This window comes from Chiloscyllium plagiosum, unplaced genomic scaffold (assembly GCF_037043375.1).
Source record: "Chiloscyllium plagiosum isolate Xiang-an unplaced genomic scaffold, Cpla_swu_hap1 HiC_scaffold_1, whole genome shotgun sequence".
Classification (NCBI taxonomy): domain Eukaryota; kingdom Metazoa; phylum Chordata; class Chondrichthyes; order Orectolobiformes; family Hemiscylliidae; genus Chiloscyllium; species Chiloscyllium plagiosum.
Window position 1 is genome coordinate 181,484,852 of NW_028270139.1, and position 19,281 is coordinate 181,504,132.

Below are 19,281 nucleotides of genomic sequence, written 5' to 3' on the forward strand. Positions count from 1 at the left end.
TTAGGTGGGCTTGGATCGGCGCAACATCGAGGGCCGAAGGGCCTGTACTGCGCTGTATTCTTCTATGTTCTATGTTCTATGTAAATCCCTGGGCTGAGAAATGGCAGATGGAGTTCAACCTGGATAAATGCGAAGTGATGCATTTTGAAAGGTCGAAGTCAAATGCTGAATATAGGATTAAAGACAGGATTAGGGATCTGGGTATGCAAGTACATAGATCCCTCAAAGTTGCCACCGAAGTGGATAGGGTTGTTAAAGCATATGGTGTTTTGGCTTTCATGAACAGGGCGAACGAGTTTAAGAGCTGCGAGGTTTTGCTGTAGCTCTACAAGTCCCTGGTGAGACCACACTTGGAATATTGTATCCAGTTCTGGTCGCCCTACTATAGGAAAGATACAGAGGCTTTGGAGAGGGTGCAAAGAACATTTACCAGGATGCTACCTGGACTGGAGAGCTTGCCTTATGAAGAAAGGTTGACTAAGCTCGGACTTTTCTCTCTGGAGAGAAGGAGGAAGAGAGGAGACCTGATCGAGGTATATACAAAATAATGCGTGGATTAGATAGAGTCAATAGCCAGAGACTTTTCCCCAGGGCAGGATTGACTGACACGAGAAGTCATAGTTTGAAGATATTAGGTATAAAGGAGACATCAGAGGTAAGTTCTTTACGCAGACAGTTGTGAATGCATGGAATGCGTTGCCAGCTGTGGTGGTGGGAGCAGAGTCACTGGGGACATTTAAGCGACTGCTGGACATGCACATGGATCGCAGTGAGTTGAGGGGTACATACATTATGTTGCTATATTTTACATTAGGATTAAACCTCGGCACAACATCTTGGGCCAAAGGGCTTGTTCTGTGCTGTACTTTTCTATGTTCTAATATAGATAGACTGGAGAGTTGGGCGGAAAAGTAGCAGATGGAGTTCAATCCGGGCAAATGTGAGGTGATGCATTTTGGAAGGTCTAATTCTCAAGCAAGCTATACTGTAAACAGAAGAGCCTTGGGAAAAGTTGATGAGCAGAGAGATCTGGGAGTTCAGGTCCATTGTATCCTGAAGGTTGCTGCACAGGTGGATAGAGTGGTCAAGAAGGCATATAGTATGCTTGCCTTCATTGGATGGGGTATTGGGCATAAGGGTTGGCAGGTCACATTAAAATCGTGCAAGACTTTGGTTCGGCCGCATTTAGAATACTGTGACCAGCTCTGGTCACCACATTACCAAAAGGATGTGGACGCTTTGGAGAGGGTGCAGAGAAGGTTTATGAGGATGTTGCCTGGTATGGAAGGTGCGAGCGATAAAGAGAGGTTGAGTAGGTTAGGATTGTTTTCATTAGAAAAAAGGAGATTGAGGGGGGACCTGATTGAGGTCTATAAAATCATGAAGGGTATAGACAGGGTGGATAGAGATATGCTTTTTCTCAGGGTGAAGGATTCAATAACGAGAGGTCATGGGGATACACGTGGAAAGTACTTTACACAGAGGGTGCTAGGTGCCTTGAAGGCGTTGCCAGTAGAGGTAGTAGAAGCAGGTACGGTAGATTAATTTAAGGTGTGTCTGGACGGATACATGAAGGATACAGATCCTTCGGAATTGGGTGATAGGTTTAAACAGTGGATTTGGATCGGAACAAGCTTGGAGGGCTGAAGGGCCTATTCCTGGGCTGTAAATTGTCTTTGTTCTTTGCTATAGAACACTGAACATTCCAGCGCAGTACAGGCCCTTCAGCCCTTGATGTTGGGCCGACCTGTGAAACCAGTCTGAAGCCCATCTAACCTACATTACTCCATTCTTGTCCATATGCCTATCCAATGACCATTTAAATGCCCTTAAAGTTGGTGAGTCTACTGCTGTTGCAGGCAGTGCAATCCACGCCTCTACCACTCTCTGAGTAAAGACACTACCACTGACATCTGTCCTATATCTATCATCCCTCAATTCAAAGCTATGTCTTTTCATCTAGCCATTGCCATCCGATGAAAAAGACTCTCACTGTCCAGTCTGTCTAACCCTCTGATTATCTTATATGTCTCAATTAAGTCACCTCTCAACCTCCTTCTCTCCAACGAAAACAGCTGCAAGTTTCTCAGCTTTTCCTTGTGAGACCTTCCCTCCATACCAGGCAAGATCCTAGTAAATCTCTTCTGAACCCAAAGCTCCCACATTCTTCCAATAATACGGTGACCAGAACTGTGCACAATACTCCAAGTGCAGTCGGACCAGAGTTTCGTACAGCTGCAGCATAACCTCATGGTTCCGAAACTCAATCCCTGTATGTATAAAAGCTACCACACCATCTGCCTTCTTCACAACCCTGTCAACTTGGGTGGCAACTTTCAAGGATCTATGTAACTGGACACTGAGATCTCTGTGCTCATCTATTCTGCCAAGAATCTCAACTTTAGCCCAGTACTCTGTATTCTTGTTGCTCCTTCCAAAGTGAATCACCTCACACCTTTCCGCATTAAACTGCATTTGCCACCTCTCAGCCCAGCTCTGCAGCTTATCTATGTCTGTCTGTAACCTATCACAATCTTCGTCACTATCCACAACTCGACCGACCTTAGTGTCATCTGCAAATTTACTTACCCATCCTTCAGTGCCCTCATTCAGGTCATTTATATAAATAACAAACAACAGTGCACCCAAAACAGATCCTTGCCACGTCCCACTAGTAACTGAACTCCAGGATAAATATTTCCCATCAACCACCACCCTCTGTCTTCTTCCAGCTAGCCAATTTCTGATCCAAACCGCTAAATCACCCTCAATCCCATGCCTCTGTATTTTGTGCAATAGCGTCAGGACTTATCAAACACCTTACTGAAATCCCTATACACCATATCAACCGCTTTACCCTTATCCACCTGGTTGGCTACTTTCTCAGAAAACTTGTAAGGTTTGTGAAGCACGACCTACCTTTCACAAATCCATGTTGGATATCCCTAATCAACTTATTGCTTACTAGATGATTATAAATCCTATCTCTTATAACCCTTTCCAACACTTTAACCACAACCGAAGTAAAGCTCACTGGTCTATAATTACCAGGGTTGTCTCTACTCCCCTTCTTGAACAAAGGAACAACATTTGCTATCCTCCAGTCTTCTGGCACTATTCCTGTCAACAATGACAACATAAAGACGAAAGCCAAAGGCTCGGTGATCTCCTCCCTGGCTTCCCAGAGAATCCTCGGATAAATCCCATCCAGTCCTGGGGACGTATCTATTCTTACATTTTCCAGAATTGCTAACACCACTTCCTTGCGAACATCAATCTCATCTCGTGTAGTAGCCTGTATCTAGGTATTCTCATCGACAAGATTGTCTATTTCTAGTGTGAATACTGACGAAAAAGTATTCATTTAGCGCTTCCCCTATATCTTCTGACTGCTTGCACAACTTCCCACTACAATCCTTGATTGGCCCGAATCTTACTCTTGTCATTCTTTTATTCCTGATATACCTACGGAAAGCCTTCGGGTTTTCTTTGATCTTGTCCGCCAATGACTTCTCATGACCGCTCTTGCACTTTCTTAAACTCTCTCTTTAGGTCCTTCTTGGCTAACTTGTAACTCTCAAGTGCCCTAACTGAGCCATCACATCTCAACCTAACATAAGCCTTGTTCTTCCTCTTGGCAAAACATTCAACTTCCTCAGTAAACCATGGCTCCCACGCTCGACAACTTCCTCCCTGCCTGACAACTACAGACTTATCAAGGATCCACAGTATCTGGTCCTTGAATAAGCTCCACATTTCAATTGTGCCCATCCTCTGCAGTTTCCTTCCCCATCCTATGCATCCTAAATCCTGCCTAATCGCAATGTAATCGCCTTTCACCTAGCTATAACCCTTGCCCTATGGTATATACTATCCTTTTCCATCACTAAAGTAAACATAACAGAATTGTGGTCATTCTGACCAAAGTGCTCACCTACCTCAAAATAATACCTGGCTAGGTTAATTACTGAGTACCAAATTAACGTGGCCTCACCCCTTGTTGGTCTTTTGACATACTGTGTCAAGAAACCCTCCTGCACATACTGGACAAAAACTGACCCATCTAAAGTACTTGAACTGTATTACTTCCAATTATATTTGAAAAGTTAAAGTTCCTCCATAACAACTACCCTGTCACTCTCACGCCTATCGAGGATCAAATTTGCTGTCCTTTCCTCTACATCTATTCGGAGGCCTATAGAAAATTCACAATAGGATGACCTCTTCTTTCCTGTTTCTAACCTCCTCCCATGCCACCTCAGTAGCCAAGTCCTCAGATGTCCTTTCTGCAGCCCTAATACTGTCCTTGACTAACAATGCCACACGACTCCCTCTTTTACCATCTTCTCTGTTCTTACTGAAACATTAAATCCTGGAACCTGCAATAACCATTCGTGTCCCTGCTCTACCCATGTCTCCAAAATGGCCACAATATCAAAGTCCCGGGTACCAACCCATGCTGTAAGTTTACCCACCGTATTCCGGGTGCTCCTGGCATTGAAGTAGACACACTTCAAACCAATGTCTTACTTGCCTTCTTGCGACCTTGAAACATTATTTTTGACCTCAATACACTCAACCTCCTGTACACTCAAACTACAATTTAGGTTCCCACCCCTCCTGCTGAATTAGTTTAAACCCTCCTGAAGAGCATTAGCAAATATCCCCCCCCCCCCCCCCAGGATATTGGTACCCTCTGGTTCAGGTGAAGACCATCCTGTTTGTAGAGGTCCCACCTACCTCAGAAAGAGCCCCAATTATCCAAGAATCCAAAACCCTCCCTCCTGCACCATCCCTGTAGCCACATATTCAACTCTCCTTATTCCTCGCCTCGTTAGCACATGGCACAGGCAACAAACCAGAGACAACAACTCTGTTTGTTCTAGCTGTAAGCTTCTACCCTAGCTCCCTGAATTTCTGCCTTAAATTCCCATTTCTCTTCCTACCTATGTCATTGGTGCCGATGTGGACCATGATAAGGGGCTGCTCCCTCTCCCCCTCAAGGATCCCGAAGACACGATCAGAGACATCACGAACCCTGGCACCTGGGAGGCAACACACCAACCGTGAGTCTCTGCCATTCCCACAGAACCTCCTATCTGTCCCCCTAACTATGGAGTCCTCAATGGCTAATGCTCTGCTCCTCTTCCCCCTTCCCTTCTGAGCAACAGGGACAGACTCTGTGCCAGAGACCTGAGCCCCATTGCTTACCCCTGGTAAGTCATTCCCCCCAACAGTATCCAAAACTGCATATTCATTATTGAGGGGAACGGCCACAGGGGGTCGCTGCACTGCCTGCCGATTCCTGTTCCATCCCCTGACTGTAACCCATTGGCCTTTTTCTTGTACTTGAGGTGTGACTACCTCACTGTAACTCTCTCTAACCCCCTCCACCTCCCGAATGATCCGAAGTTCATCCAGCTCCAGTTCCCTAATGTGGTTTTCGAGGAGTTGGGTGCACTTCCCACAGATGCAGTCAGCAGGTGCACTAGTGGTAACCCTTACCTCCCACATTCTGCAGGAGGAGTGTTCAGCTGCCCTAACCTCGATTCCCATTATTCCAAATTCCCAATGAGACTACTGAAAAACTAAAAAAACAAGAAACTAGTCACCATACCAATCCGGTGCACAGAACCTTCTTTTTGGTTACAGGAGGAGGATGGGTGGGAAACACTACCGAATAGTGTTTCAGGTAAAGCAACAGTGCAAATATAAAGCCTTACTCAACAGTCTCATGTCCGCTCCTGCTCAGTGTGCACTTTGCCTGTACACGAGGTAAGTTTTTATATATTTTAAATTTACTTTCCCTTCGGGCCTCTGGTCCTCACTGTTGCTCCTTCTACTCCAACCCTCTGGCAATGAAGGTCAAAATTCCATTTGTCTTCTTACTTCCCTGCTGCACCTGCAAACCAACTTTTTGTCATATGTGCACAAGGATACCCAGGTCCCTCTGCATAGCAGCATGCTGCAATTTTTTACCAGTTAAACACTGGTCTATTTTACTGTAATTCCTACCAAGATGGATGACCTCACATTTATCAACATTGTACTTCATCTGCCAGACCTTTGCCTTCTCATTTAAACTATCTAAATCCCACTGTAGATGTTCCATGTCCTCTGCATACTTCGCTCTACCTCACATCTTATTAAATTGTAAACAATTTAATAATTGTGACCCCAACACTGATCCCTGAAGCACACCACTAGTGACTAAGCGCCAACCAAAAACATACCCATTTATTCCCACTGTTTGCTTTCTGTTAGTTAACCAATGTTCCTTCCATGCTAATACATGACCCATGATGCCATGCACCTTTATCTTATGCAGCGACACCTTATCGAATGCTTTGTGGAAATCCAAATACACCACATCCACCAATTCCCTGTTGTCCACCATATGTCTTCAAAGAATTCTAATAAATTAATTAAACATTACCTGTCTTTCGTGAACCCATGCTGCATCTGCCCGATGAGACAATTTCTACCCAGATGTCTCACTATTTCTTCTTTGATGATAGATTCAAACATTTTCCCCACTGCAGAAGTTAACGGGCCTACAGTTACACGACTTTTGTCTTCTTCCTTTTTTAAACAATCACATTTTGCTGTTTTCCAAACTGGAACCACATCAGAGTGCAGTGAATTTTGGTAAATTACCACAAGTGCATTTACTATTTCCTCCACCATCTCTCTTAGTACCCTGGGATGCACTCCATCAGGGTCAAACAGCATGGTGCTGGAAAAGGTGCAGCAGGTCAGGCAACATCCAAGGAGCAGGAGAGTTGATGTTTCAAACATTAGCCCTTCATCAGGAATGTGGAGGGCAAAGCGGGCTGAGACATAATTAGTGGGGGGGGGGGGGGGGGTGAGGTTGGAGCTGTGGGAAAGGTAGGTGGGATGGCAATAGATGGATGCAGGTAGGAGGTGATTATAATAGGTCACAGGGGAGGGTGGAGTGGTTAGGTGGGAAGGAAGGTAGGCAGGTAAGTCAGGTCAAGAGGGCAGTACAGAATTGGAGGGTTGAATCTGGGATGAGGTGGGGAGTGGGGAGATTTGGAAACTGGTGAAGTCAGTGTTGATTTAGAGATGCCGGTGTTGGACTGGGGTGTAAAAAGTTAAAAATCACACAACACCAGGTTATAGTCCAACAGGTTTAATTGGAAGCACTAGCTTTTGGAGTGCTGCTCCTTCATCAGGTGGTTGTGATGTATAAGATCAAAAGACACAGAATTTATAGCATAAGTTTACAATGTGATGTAACTGAAATTATATATTGAAAAAGACCTGGATTATTTGTTAAGTCTCTCATCTTTTAGAATTAACATGTTGGTTTCAGTTCTTTCATATGTAAATCGCAGAACAGCTGCCCTGTGTGAGACTGTCCGTGCCACAATGGTCAGACTGATTCTCATCTAAAAAAGGGATTTACAGAACTTTACATGGATTCAAACAGTTTTTGAGCAAAGTAAATAGTAACTTTGCAAGTACAAATTTAACCCACAAACATATATGTATGTGTGCATGTGGGTGTGTGTGCGTATGTGTGAGAGAGTGTATGTATGTGTGAGAGTGTGAGTGTAAATTCAGTGTTGATGCTGTGTGGTTTTAAGGTCCCAAGGCAGAAGATGAGATGTTCTTCCTCCACTCGGCGAGTGATTCCATCAGGGCTAGAACTCTTGTCTACTTTTAGCCCGATTAACTTGCATGACACTACTCTTTAGTGATAATGATCATTTCTAGGTCCTCACCTGCCATAACCTCCTTGTCATCAATTATTGACATGTTATTTTTGTCTATATCACTGTGAAGACCAACACAAAATGCCTGTTCAAGACCTTGGCCATCTCCTCATTTCCCATTATCAATTCCCCTTTTCATCCTGTAAAGGACCAATGTTTACCTTAGCCCACTCTTTTTCGTTTTATATTTTCGTAGAAACTTTTGCTATCTGTTCTGATATTCTGAGTAGTTTAGTCCCATAATCCATCCTTGAATGTGGAAATGTTGCCAAGGCCAGATGGATTATTCCATATGATGTTGAAGGAGGTCAGGGAGGAAATAGCAGATAGTCTGAGGATTATTATCCAATCTTCACTGGGCACAGGTGAGGTACCGGGGACTGGAGGAATGCAAATGTGGTTCAGTTACTTAAAAAGGGTACAAAAGAAATGCCAAAAATTATTGACCAGTTAGTCTTACTTTGGGAGTGGGCAAAATGGTAGAAGAGCACAGTAGGTCAGGCAGCATCCGAGGAGCAGAAAAATCGACGTTTCGGACAAAAGCCCTTCATCAGGAAATGTCAGGCTTTTGCCCGAAATGTCGATTTTCCTGCTCCTTGGATGCTGCCTGACCTGCTGTGGTTTTCCAGCGCCACTCTGATCGAAACTCTGGCTTCCAGCATCTGCAGGCCTCACTTTTGCCTTGCAGCAAAATGGTAGAATCAATCCTGAGAGATGGGATAAACTGTCACTTCGAAAGGCATGAACTATTCAGGAATAATTAGCATGGCATTGTTAAAGGAAGTTCACACCTTACAAATTTGTTTATGTTCTATGAGGAAGTGACAAGTAGAATCAATCAGGAGTGGATAATATCCACGTGGATTTTAGTAAAGCATTTGACAAGGTCCCACATGGCAGTATGGTCAGAAAAGTAAAAGCCCATGGGACAGTAGGTAATGTGTTCAATTGGATCCAAAGTTGGCTTCGTAACAGGAAAGGAGAAAGGAGGATTGCAGATGCTGGAGATCAGAGTTGAAAAATGTGTTGCTGGAAAAGCGCAGCAGGTCAGGCAGCATCCAAGGAACAGGAGAATCGACGTTTCGGGCATAAGCCCTTCTTCAGGAATGAGGAAAGTGTGTCCAGCAGGCTAAGATAAAAGGTAGGGAGGAGGGACTTGGGGAAGGGGCGTTGGGAATGGGATAGGGGGAGGGAGGTCCAGGTGAGGGTGATAGGCCGGAGTGGGGGTGGGGGCGAAGAGGTCGGGAAGAAGATTGCAGGTCAAGAAGGCGGTGCTGAGTCCGAGGGTTGGGACTGAGATAAGGTGGGGGGAGGGGAAATGAGGAAACTGGAGAAATCTGAGTTCATCCCTTGTGGTTGGAGGGTTCCTAGGCAGAAGATGAAGCGCTCTTCCTCCAGGCGTCGTGTTGCCATGGTCTGGCGATGGAGGAGGCCAAGGACCTGCATGTCCTTGGTGGAGTGGGAGGGGGAGTTAAAGTGTTCAACCACGGGGCGGTTGGGTTAGTTGGTGCGGGTGTTCCCAGAGGTGTTCTCTAAAATGTTCTGCAAGTAGACGGCCTGTCTCCCCAGTGTAGAGGAGGCCACCATCGGGTGCAGTGGATGCAGTAAATGATGTGTGGAGGTGCAGGTGAATTTGTGACGAATATGGAAGGATCCCTTGGGGCCTTAGAGGTGCGGGCGCAAGTTTTGCATTTCTTGCGGTTGCAGGGGAACATGCCGGGAGTGGAGGTTGGGTTGGTGGGGGTGTGGACCTGACAAGGGAGTCGTGGAGGGAGTGGTTTTTCTGGAAATCTGATAGGGGAGGGGAGGGAAATATATCCTTGGAGGCGGAAATGACGAAGAATGATCCGATGTATCTGGAGGTTGGTGGGGTGGTAGGTGAGGACCAGTGGGGTTCTCTCCTGGTGGCGATTGGAGGGGCGGGGTTCAAGGGCGGAGGAGCGGGAAGTGGAGGAGATGCGGTGGAGAGCATCGTCAACCACATCTGAGGGGAAATTGCGGTCTTTGAAGAAGGAGGCCATCTGGGTGTTCGGTATTGGAACTGGTCCTCCTGGGAGCAGATGCAGTGGAGGCGAAGGAACTGGGAATATGGGATGGCCTTTTTACAGGGGGCAGGATGGGAGGAGGTGTAATCTAGGTAGCTGTGGGAGTCGGTCGGTTTATAGTAAATGTCCGTGTTGACTCGGTTGCCCGAGATAGAAATGGAAAGGTCTAGGAAGGGGAGGGAGGAGTCTGAGACGGTCCAGGTAAATTTGATGTCGGGGTGGAAGGTGTTGGTAAAGCGGATGAACTGTTCAACCTCCTCGTGGGAGCACGAGGCGGCGCCGAGACAGTCATCGATGTAGCGGAGGAAAAGGTGGGGTGTGGTGCCAGTGTAGCTGCGGAAGATGGATTGTTCCACATATCCTACGAAGAGGCAGGCATAGCTGGGGCCCATGCGGGTGCCCATGGCTACTCCTTTGTTTTGGAGGAAGTGGGAGGATTGGAAAGAGAAGTTGTTCAGAGTGAGGACCAGTTCAGTCAGTCGAAGGAGGGTGTCAGTGGAAGGATACTGGTTAGTTCAGAGGGAAAGGAAGAAGCGGAGGGCTTTGAGGCCTTCATGATGGGGGCCAAACCATCATCTCCCAGACCATCCATAACCTCATCTCCTCAAGGGAGCTCCCATCCACCGCTTCCAACCTCATAGTCCCACAACCCCGTACCGCCCGTTTCCACCTCCTGCCCAAAATCCACAAACCTGACTGCCCCGGCCGACCCATTGTCTCAGCCTGCTCCTGACCCACCGAACTCATCTCTGCATACCTCAACACGGTCTTGTCCCCCTTAGTCCAAGAACTCCACACCTACGGTCGGGACACACCCACGCCCTCCGCCTCCTAAGTGATTTTCGCTTCCCCGGGCCCCAACGCTTTATCTTCACCATGGACATCCAGTCCCTATACACCTCCATCCCCCATCACAAAGGCCTCAAAGCCCTCCACTTCTTCCTTTCCCGCTGTACCAACCAGTACCCTTCCACTGACACCCTCCTTTGACTGACTGAACCGGTCCTCACTCTGAACAACTTCTCTTTCCAATCCTCCCACTTCCTCCAAACAAAAGGAGTAGCCATGGGCACCCGCATGAGTCCCAGCTATGCCTGCCTCTTCGTCGGATATGTGGAACAGTCCATCTTCCGCAGTTACACTGGCACCACCCCCACCTTTCCTCCGCTACATCGGTGACTGTATTGGCGCTACCTCGTGCTCCCACGAGGAGGTTGAACAGTTCATCCGCTTTACTAACACCTTCCACCTCGATCTCAAATTTACCTGGACCGTCTCAGACTCCTCCCTCCCCTTCCTAGACCTCTCCATTTCTATCTCGGGCGACCGACTCAACCCGGACATTTACTATAAACCGACCAACTCCCACAGCTACCTAGATTACACCTCCTCCCACCCTGCCCCCTGTAAAAATGCCATCCCATATTCCCAATTCCTTCGTCTCCACCGCATCTGCTCCCAGGAGGACCAAATCCAATACCGAACAACCCAGATGGCCTCCTTCTTCAAAGACCGCAATTTCCCCTCAGATGTGGTTGACGATGCCCTCCACCGCATCTCCTCCACTTCCCGCTCCTCCAATCGCCTCCAGGACAGAACCCCATTGGTCCTCACCTACCACCCTACCAACCTCCAGATGCATCGTATCATCCTTCGTCATTTCCGCCACCTCCAAACGGACCTCACCACCAAGGACATATTTCCCTCCCCTCCCCTATCAGCATTCTGGAAAGACCACTCCCTCCGCAACTCCCTCGTCAGGTCCACACCCCCCACCAACCCAACCTCCACTCCCGGCACCTTCCCCTGCAACCGCAAGAAATGCAAAACTTGTGCCCACACCTCCCCCCTCACTTCCCTCCAAGGCCCCAAGGGATCCTTCCATATCCGTCACAAATTCATCTGCACCTCCACATGATTTACTGCATCCGCTGCACCCGATGTGGCCTCCTCTACATTGGGGAGACAGGCCGCCTACTTGCGGAACGTTTCAGAGAACACCTCTGGGACACCCGGACCAACCAACCCAACCATCCCGTGACTCAACACTTTAACTCCCCCTCCCACTCCGCCAAGGACATGCAGGTCCTTGGCTTCCTCCATCGCCAGACCATAGCAACACGATGCCTGGGGGAAGAGCGCTTCATCTTCTGCCTAGGAACCCTCCAACCACAAGGGATGAATGCAGATTTCTCCAGCTTCCTCATTTCCTCTCCCCCCCCCCCACCTTATCTCAGTCCCAACCCTCGGACTCAGCACCGCCTTCTTGACCTGCAATCTTCTTCCTGACCTCTCCGCCCCCATCCCCTCTCCAGCCTATCTCCCTCACCTTGACCTCCTTCCACCTATCACATTCCCAACGCCCCTCTCCCAAGTCCCTCTTCCCTACTTTTTATCTTAGCCTGCTTGGCACACCCTCCTCATTCCTGAAGAAGGGTTTATGCTTGAAACGTCGATTCTCCTGCTCCTTGGATGCTGCCTGACCTGCTGCGCTTTTCCAGCAACACATTTTTCAGCTTAGTAACAGGAAACATAGGCAATAGTCAATGGATGCACTTGCAAATGGAAAGCTGTTTCCAGTGGTGTTCTGCAAGTCTCAGTGTTGGGACCCCTGCTGTTGTTTTATACATTTACAGTTTAGACTTGAATGTGATGCACAATTGGGAAAATAGAGGAAAGTGGACTTCAGGAATGTCAGATTAGCAATGATCCTGTTGAATGGTGGAGCAGGCTTGAGGGGCCAATTGGCTTGTTCCTTTTCTTATTTGTTATGGTCTAAATGCTAGACCAGAGTGGTGCTGGAAAAGCACAGCAGTTCAGGCAGCATCCGAGGAGCAGGAGAATCAACGTTTCGGGCAAAAGCCCTTCATCAGGATACAGGCAGAGTGCCTGCCAGGTGGAGAGATAAATGAGAGGAGGGTGGGGGTGGGGAGAAAGTAGTATAGAGTACAATAGGTGAGTGGGGGTGGGGATGGAGGTGATAGGTCAGGGAGGAGGGAGGAGTGGATAGATGGAAAGGAAGATAGGCAGGTAGGACAGATCATGGGGACGGTGCTGAGCTGGAAGTTTGGGACTGGGGTGAGGTGGGGGAAGGGGAAATGAGGAAACTGGTGAAGTCCACATTGATGCCCTGGGGTTGAAGTGTTCCGAGGTGGAAGATGAGGCGTTCTTCCTCCAGGCGTCTGGTGGTGAGGGAGCGGCGGTGAAGAAGGCCCAGGGCCTCCATGTCCTCGGCTGAGTGCGAGGGGGAGTTGAAATGTTGGGCCGCAGGGCGGTGTGGTGATCACCTCCATCCCCTCCCCCACTCACCTATTGTACTCTATGCTACTTTCTCCCCACCCCCACCCTCCTCTCATTGATCTCTCCACCTGACAGGCACTCTGCCTGTATTCCTGATGAAGGGCTTTTGCCCGAAACGTCGATTTTCCTGCTCCTCGGATGCTGCGTGAACTGCTGTGCTTTTCTAGCACCACTCTAATCTAGAATCTGATTTCCAGTATCTGCAGTCCTTGTTTTTACCTATAGTCTAAATGCCACCATTTCTCAGCAGCTTTCAGTTCTGTAATAAAGGGTCACTGGACTCAAAGCATTTTTTTCTCCACAAGTGCTGCCAGACCTGTTGAGTTTTCCAGCATTTTCTGGTTTTGTGTCAAGGACAATTTACGGTTGGGCAATAAATGATAGCTCATTCCATGGTGTTCACATCCTAATATAATAAGTTCCCTAAATCCATTTCCTCGATAGCCTTGTGGAAGTTGAGGTCTGCAGATGCTGGAGATCAGATTCTAGATTAGAGTGGGGCTGGAAAAGCACAGCAGGTCAGGCAGCATCCGAAGAGCAGGAGAATCGCCGTTTCCTGATAAAGGGCTTATGGCCTCTAAATGTCAACTTTTCTGCTCCTCGGATGCTGCCTGACCTGCTGTGCTTTTCCAGCACCACACACTCGTCCTTGATAGCCTTGTAGTGTATCTTCTTCTCTGAAAACATGATAGATTCTTGCTACTACAGCTTTATTCCAGTTGACTTCTAAGCAAGTCAGGCATTTCTCCAGTCCTGACTGCTTGGAGACTGCTAATAATAGCACCTCTGCTGTTCGAAGCCTCTTCACCTTTTTGAATATACTTCAGGTCCTTCTTTCCCTAATAGTTGTAAGTCTCAAGTCAACCAACATGTTAGCAAGTATCATCTCAGGTAGCTTGTTAATCAAATATGTGAATAGATAAAATGTAAAGAATATGAATTTGTATGACTGCTTGTAAATGTGATATTGAATTTATTGTTTCAATAAAAAGTTAGATCTTCATAGAACCTAAAATCTGAAATCCATTTTTCCTCAATGTTGTTCTCAAATGCTAATGATTATAAACCTTGGATATTGTCGTGTCCAAGCAATGGACATTTTTCTGAATTATGCTGTAAAAATGTTAGATAATACAGATTAATAAACTGATGTTTAATTTAATCAACAAGTTATTGAAACTTTTTTCAGCTAGAGATCTATTAACCTTTCCTTTTGTGTTGGTGATGTTTCTACTAGACCAAAGCCAGTAACACATGTGTCACGATGCTATGACAGTGACAGTTTTACGCCATCTGTAGATATGCAGCACATTGAACAAAGTCCAGAGAGGATGTATTATCATAAACAAAACCGCAACTCGGAGGGTAGATGCATCAGGGATCCCATGTCCCGAAGTTCAGCACTACGGAGGCAAGCTGTTGAAAATTGGCACCGTAGGCCATATCGTAACAGCACAGAGGGAGAAGAAGGTGATGTGTCAGATGCGGGATCTAGAACAACAGAATCTGAGGCAGAAATATGGGAACCAGAAAGTAAATGTTCAGCAGAGATACAGAAATTTGGATCAAATCGTGCCAAGGCTTACCGACTGGGTTCAAGTAAGTACTGCCATATTCCTTGACAGCATGGACATGTTGAATAAAATAACCATACTTGAAATTCATAGTTAAGAATTAGGAGCTGGAATAATTATCTGAAGGGAAAAATATTTGTAAGGTATCTTGGGATAAGGCTGGGAAGTGTGACTTAATCATTCGCTCTTGCAATGAACCAGCAGGGAAACAACAGGATAAATGGCATCCTTCAGTTTTGTAAATGGCTGATAGCAAATACAAGGTAAAAACAATGACTGCAGATGCTGGAAACCAGATTCTGTGTCAATGGTGCTGGAAGAGCACAGCAGTTCAGGCAGCATCGAGGAGCTTCAGCAAAATCGACGTTTCGGGCAAAAGCCCTTCATCAGGAATAAAGGCAGAGAGCCTGAAGCGTGGAGAGATAAGCTAGAGGAGGGTGGGGGTGGGGAGAAAGTAGCATAGAGTACAATGGGTGAGTGGGGGAGGAGATGAAGGTGATAGGTCAGGGAGGAGAGGGTGGAGTGGATAGGTGGGAAAGGAGATAGGCAGGTCGGACAAGTCCGGACAGGTCATGGGGACAGTGCGGGCTGGAAGTTTGAAACTAGGATGAGGTGGGGGAAGGGGAAATGAGGAAACTGTTGAAGTCCACATTGATGCTCTGGGGTTGAAGTGTTCGGAGGCGGAAGATGAGGCGTTCTTCCTCCAGGCGTCTGGTGGTGGGGGAGAGGAAGTACGCCTCATCTTCCGCCTCGGAACACTCCAACCGCAGGGCATCAATGTGGACTTCATCAGCTTCCTCATTTCCCCTTCCCCCCACCTCACCCTAGTTCTAAACTTCCAGCCCGCACTGTCCCCTTGACATGTCCGGAATTGTCCGACCTTCCTATCTCCTTTTCCACCTATCCTCTCCACCCTCTCCTCCCTGACCTATCACCTTCATCTCCTCCCCCACTCACCTATTGTACTCTATGCTACTTTCTCCCCACCCCCACCCTCCTCTAGCTTATCTCTCCACGCTTCAGGCTAACTGCCTTTATTCCTGATGAAGGGCTTTTGCCCGAAACGTCGATTTTGCTGCTCGTCGGATGCTGCCTGAATTGCTGTGCTCTTCCAGCACCACTAATCCAGACACTTGGAGTATTGCCTACAGTTCTGGTCACTGCATTATAGGAAACTTTGGAAAGGGTTCAGAGGAGATTTACGAGGATGTTGCCTGGTATGGAGGGAAGGACTTACAAGGAAAGGCTGAGGGACTTGCAGCTGTTTTCGTTGGAGAGAAGGAGGTTGAGAGGTGACTTAATTGAGATATATAAGATAATCAGAGGGTATTCAGGGAGAGTCTTTTTCCTCGGATGATGATGGGTCACACGAGGGGCCATAGCTTTAAATTGAGGGATGATAGATATAGGACAGATGTCAGAGGTAGTTTATTTACTCAGAAAGTAGGAGGGATGTGGAACGGCCTGCCTGCAACAGTAAAAGGAGAAAGTGAGGACTGCAGATGCTGGGGATCAGAGCTTAAAAATGTGTTGCTGGAAAAGCGCAGCAGGTCAGGCAGCATCAAAGGAGCAGGAGAATCGACGTTTCGGGCATAAGCCCTTCCTCAGGAATGAGGAGGGTGTGCCAAGCAGGCTAAGATCAAAGGTAGGGAAAAGGGACTTGGGAGAGGGGTGTTGGGAATGCGATAGGTGGAAAGAGGTCAAGGTGAGGGAGATAGGCCGCAGAGGGGGTGGGGCGGAGAGGTCGGGAAGAAGATTGCAGGTTAAGAAGGCGGTGCTGAGTCCGAGGGTTGGGACTGAGGTAAGGGGGGGGGGAGGGGAAATGAGGAAACTGGAGAAATCTACATTCATCCCGTGTGGTTGGAGGGTTCCTAGGCGGAAGCTGAGGCGCTTTTCCCCCAGGCATCGTGTTGCCATGGTCTGGCGATGGAGGAAGCCAAGGACCTGCATGTCCTTGGCGCAGTGGGAGGGGGAGTTAAAGTGTTCAGCAACAAGGCGGTTGGGTTGGTTGGTGCGGGTGTCCCAGAGGTGTTCCCTGAAACGTTCCGCAAGTAGGCGGCCTGTCTCCCCAATGTAGAGGAGGCCACATCGGGTGCAGCGGATGCAGTAAATGATGTGTGTGGAGGTGCAGGTGAATTTCTGATGGATATTGAAATTCACCTGCACCTCCACACACATCATTTACTGCATCCGCTGCACCCGATGTTCAGAGAACACCTCTGGGACACCCACACTAACCAACCCAACCGCCCCGTGGCTGAACACTTTAATTCCCCCTCCCACTCCGCCAAGGACATGCAGGTCCCTGGCCTCCATCGCCAGACCCTGACCACACGACGCCTGGAGGAAGAGCGCTTCATCTTCTGCCTAGGAACCCTCCAACCACACAGGATGAATGCAGATTTCTCCAGCTTCCTCATTTCCCCTCCCCCCACCTTATCTCAGTCCCAACCCTCGGACTCAGCACCACCTTCTTGACCTGCAATCTTCTTCCCGACCTCTCCGCCCCCACGCCCTCTCCGGCCTATCGCCCTCACCTTAACCTCCTTCCACCTATCGTATTCCCAACGCCCCTCCCCCAAGTCCCTCCTCCATACCTTTGATCTTAGCCTGCTTGGCACACCCTCCTCATACCTGAGGAAGGGCCTATGCCCGAAACATCGATTCTCCTGCTCCTTTGATGCTGCCTGACCTGCTGCGCTTTTGCCTGCAACAGTAGTAGACTCACCAACTTTAAGGGCATTTAAATGGTCATTAGATAAACATATGAACGAGCTGAATTCCAGAGGTGAGATGAGAGTGACAGCCTTGATATTATGGCTGCATTCGAACTAGTGTGGCACCAAGGAGCCTGAGGAAAACTGGAATCAATGGATACCATGCGGCAAACGTTCTGTTGGTTGGAGTCATACCTGACACATTAGAAGATGGTTGAGGATGTTAGAGGACAATCATCGCATCTATAGGAAATGTCTGCAGGAGCTTCTCAGGGTAGTGTCCTCAGCCCAACCATCTTCAGCTGCTTCATCAATGACCTTCCCTCTACCTTATGGTTAGAAATACAGATGTTTGCTGAAGCAATCTGTATTCAACTGCAATGAGGTGTTGCAGTAAGAACAGAGGAGATGGTAAAAGGAGGGAGGGCGGGGGGGGGGGGGGGGGGCGAGGTGTGGCATTGTTAATCAAGGATAGTATTACAGCAGCTGAGATAATGTTTGAGGACTCATTCACTGAGGTAGTTTGGGCTGAGGTTAGAAATAGTAAAGGAGAGGTCACACTGGATCAGTTTTTGTTCAATGTGTGCAGGAGAGTTTTCTACATAGTATGTAGACAGGCAACAAGGGGCGAAGCCATATTGGATTTGGTACTGGGGAATGAACCTGGTTAGGTGTTAGATTTGGAGGTAGGTGTGTACTTTGGCGATAGTGATGACAATTCTGTTATGTTTACAATAGCAATGGGCAGGGATAGGTGTATACCGCAGGGCAAGAGGTATAACTGGGGGAAATGCAATTATGATGCAATTAGGCAAGATTTAGGATGCATAAGATGGGGAAGAAAACTGCAGGGGATGGACACTGCGGGTCCTTGATAAGTATATACCTATCAGGTAGAGAAGTAGTGGTCGAGAGAGGGAGCCATGGTTTACTAAAGAAGTTAAAGCTCTTGTCAAGAAAAAGAAGAAGGCTTATGTGAGGAAGAGGTGTGAAGCCTCAGTTAGGTGGCTTGAGAGTTATAAGTTAGCCAGAAAAGATGTAAAGAGAGGGCTAAGAAGAGGAAGGAGGGGATATTAGAAGTTGTTGGCGGATAGGATCAAGGAAAACCCTAATGCCTATGTTCATCATGGCATCCACAAAACGACATGACCCTCTCTCCCTAGTATCCTTACATACAGATAAGGAAGGACACTACTTTGACTGGGACAATACATCCATCCTAGGACAAGCCAAACAGAGACACATACGAGAATTCGTAGAAGCATGGCATTCCAACCGGAACTCTATCAACAAACACGTTGATTTGGACCCCATTTACCACCCCCTGAGAAAAAGAACAGGAAATGACATCACCACAGGGAATGACATCAACAATCCAAAGAAACCCAAACATATAAATAGAAAGCAGGAATAATCAGCAGTGCTTTGTCTGGAGGCTCACTGAAGATGTTACCTAGTATGGTGATGAGACGTCTGAAAATGAACCTTTCAGCTCAGCGAGCAAACTTACATCCAGAATCTCAACGTAAGCTACAAATCTTCTCAAAACTTACTACGGTAAATTAGCGATAAAAGAATGACTAGAGTAAGATTAGGGCCAATCAAAGCCAGCAGTGGGAAGTTGTGTGTGGAATCTGAGGACATAGGGGAAGTGCTTAATGAATACTTTTCATCAGTATTCACATTGGAAAAGGGGAATGTTAGTGAGAATACGGAGATACAGGCTACTGGATTTGATGGGATTGCAGCTGACAAGGAGGAGGTTTTTAGCAATTTTGGAAGATCTGAAAATAGATAAGACCCCTGGGCAGATGGGATTTATCCTCAGATTCTCTGGGAAGACAAGGTGGAGATTACAGAGCCTTTGGCTTTGATGTTTATGTCATTATTGTCAACAGGAGTAGTG

The 19,281-nt window shown here is 47.5% G+C and overlaps 1 protein-coding gene across 6 annotated transcripts in view; it reads left to right on the forward strand.

Moving 5' to 3' along the window:
* fbxo41 (F-box protein 41) overlaps positions 1-19,281 on the forward strand; it is a 249,303-nt gene that overhangs the window by 82,582 nt on the left and 147,440 nt on the right. For all 6 annotated transcript variants that reach the window (XR_015758748.1, XR_015758740.1, XR_015758746.1 and 3 more), the window contains exon 5: positions 14,322-14,683. Coding sequence is in view for 2 of the 6 variants with exons in the window: in XM_087992377.1 (XP_087848503.1) it covers positions 14,322-14,683 (362 nt within the window). In the remaining 4 variants the exon portion in view is untranslated. The remainder of the gene's footprint in view (positions 1-14,321; positions 14,684-19,281) is intronic.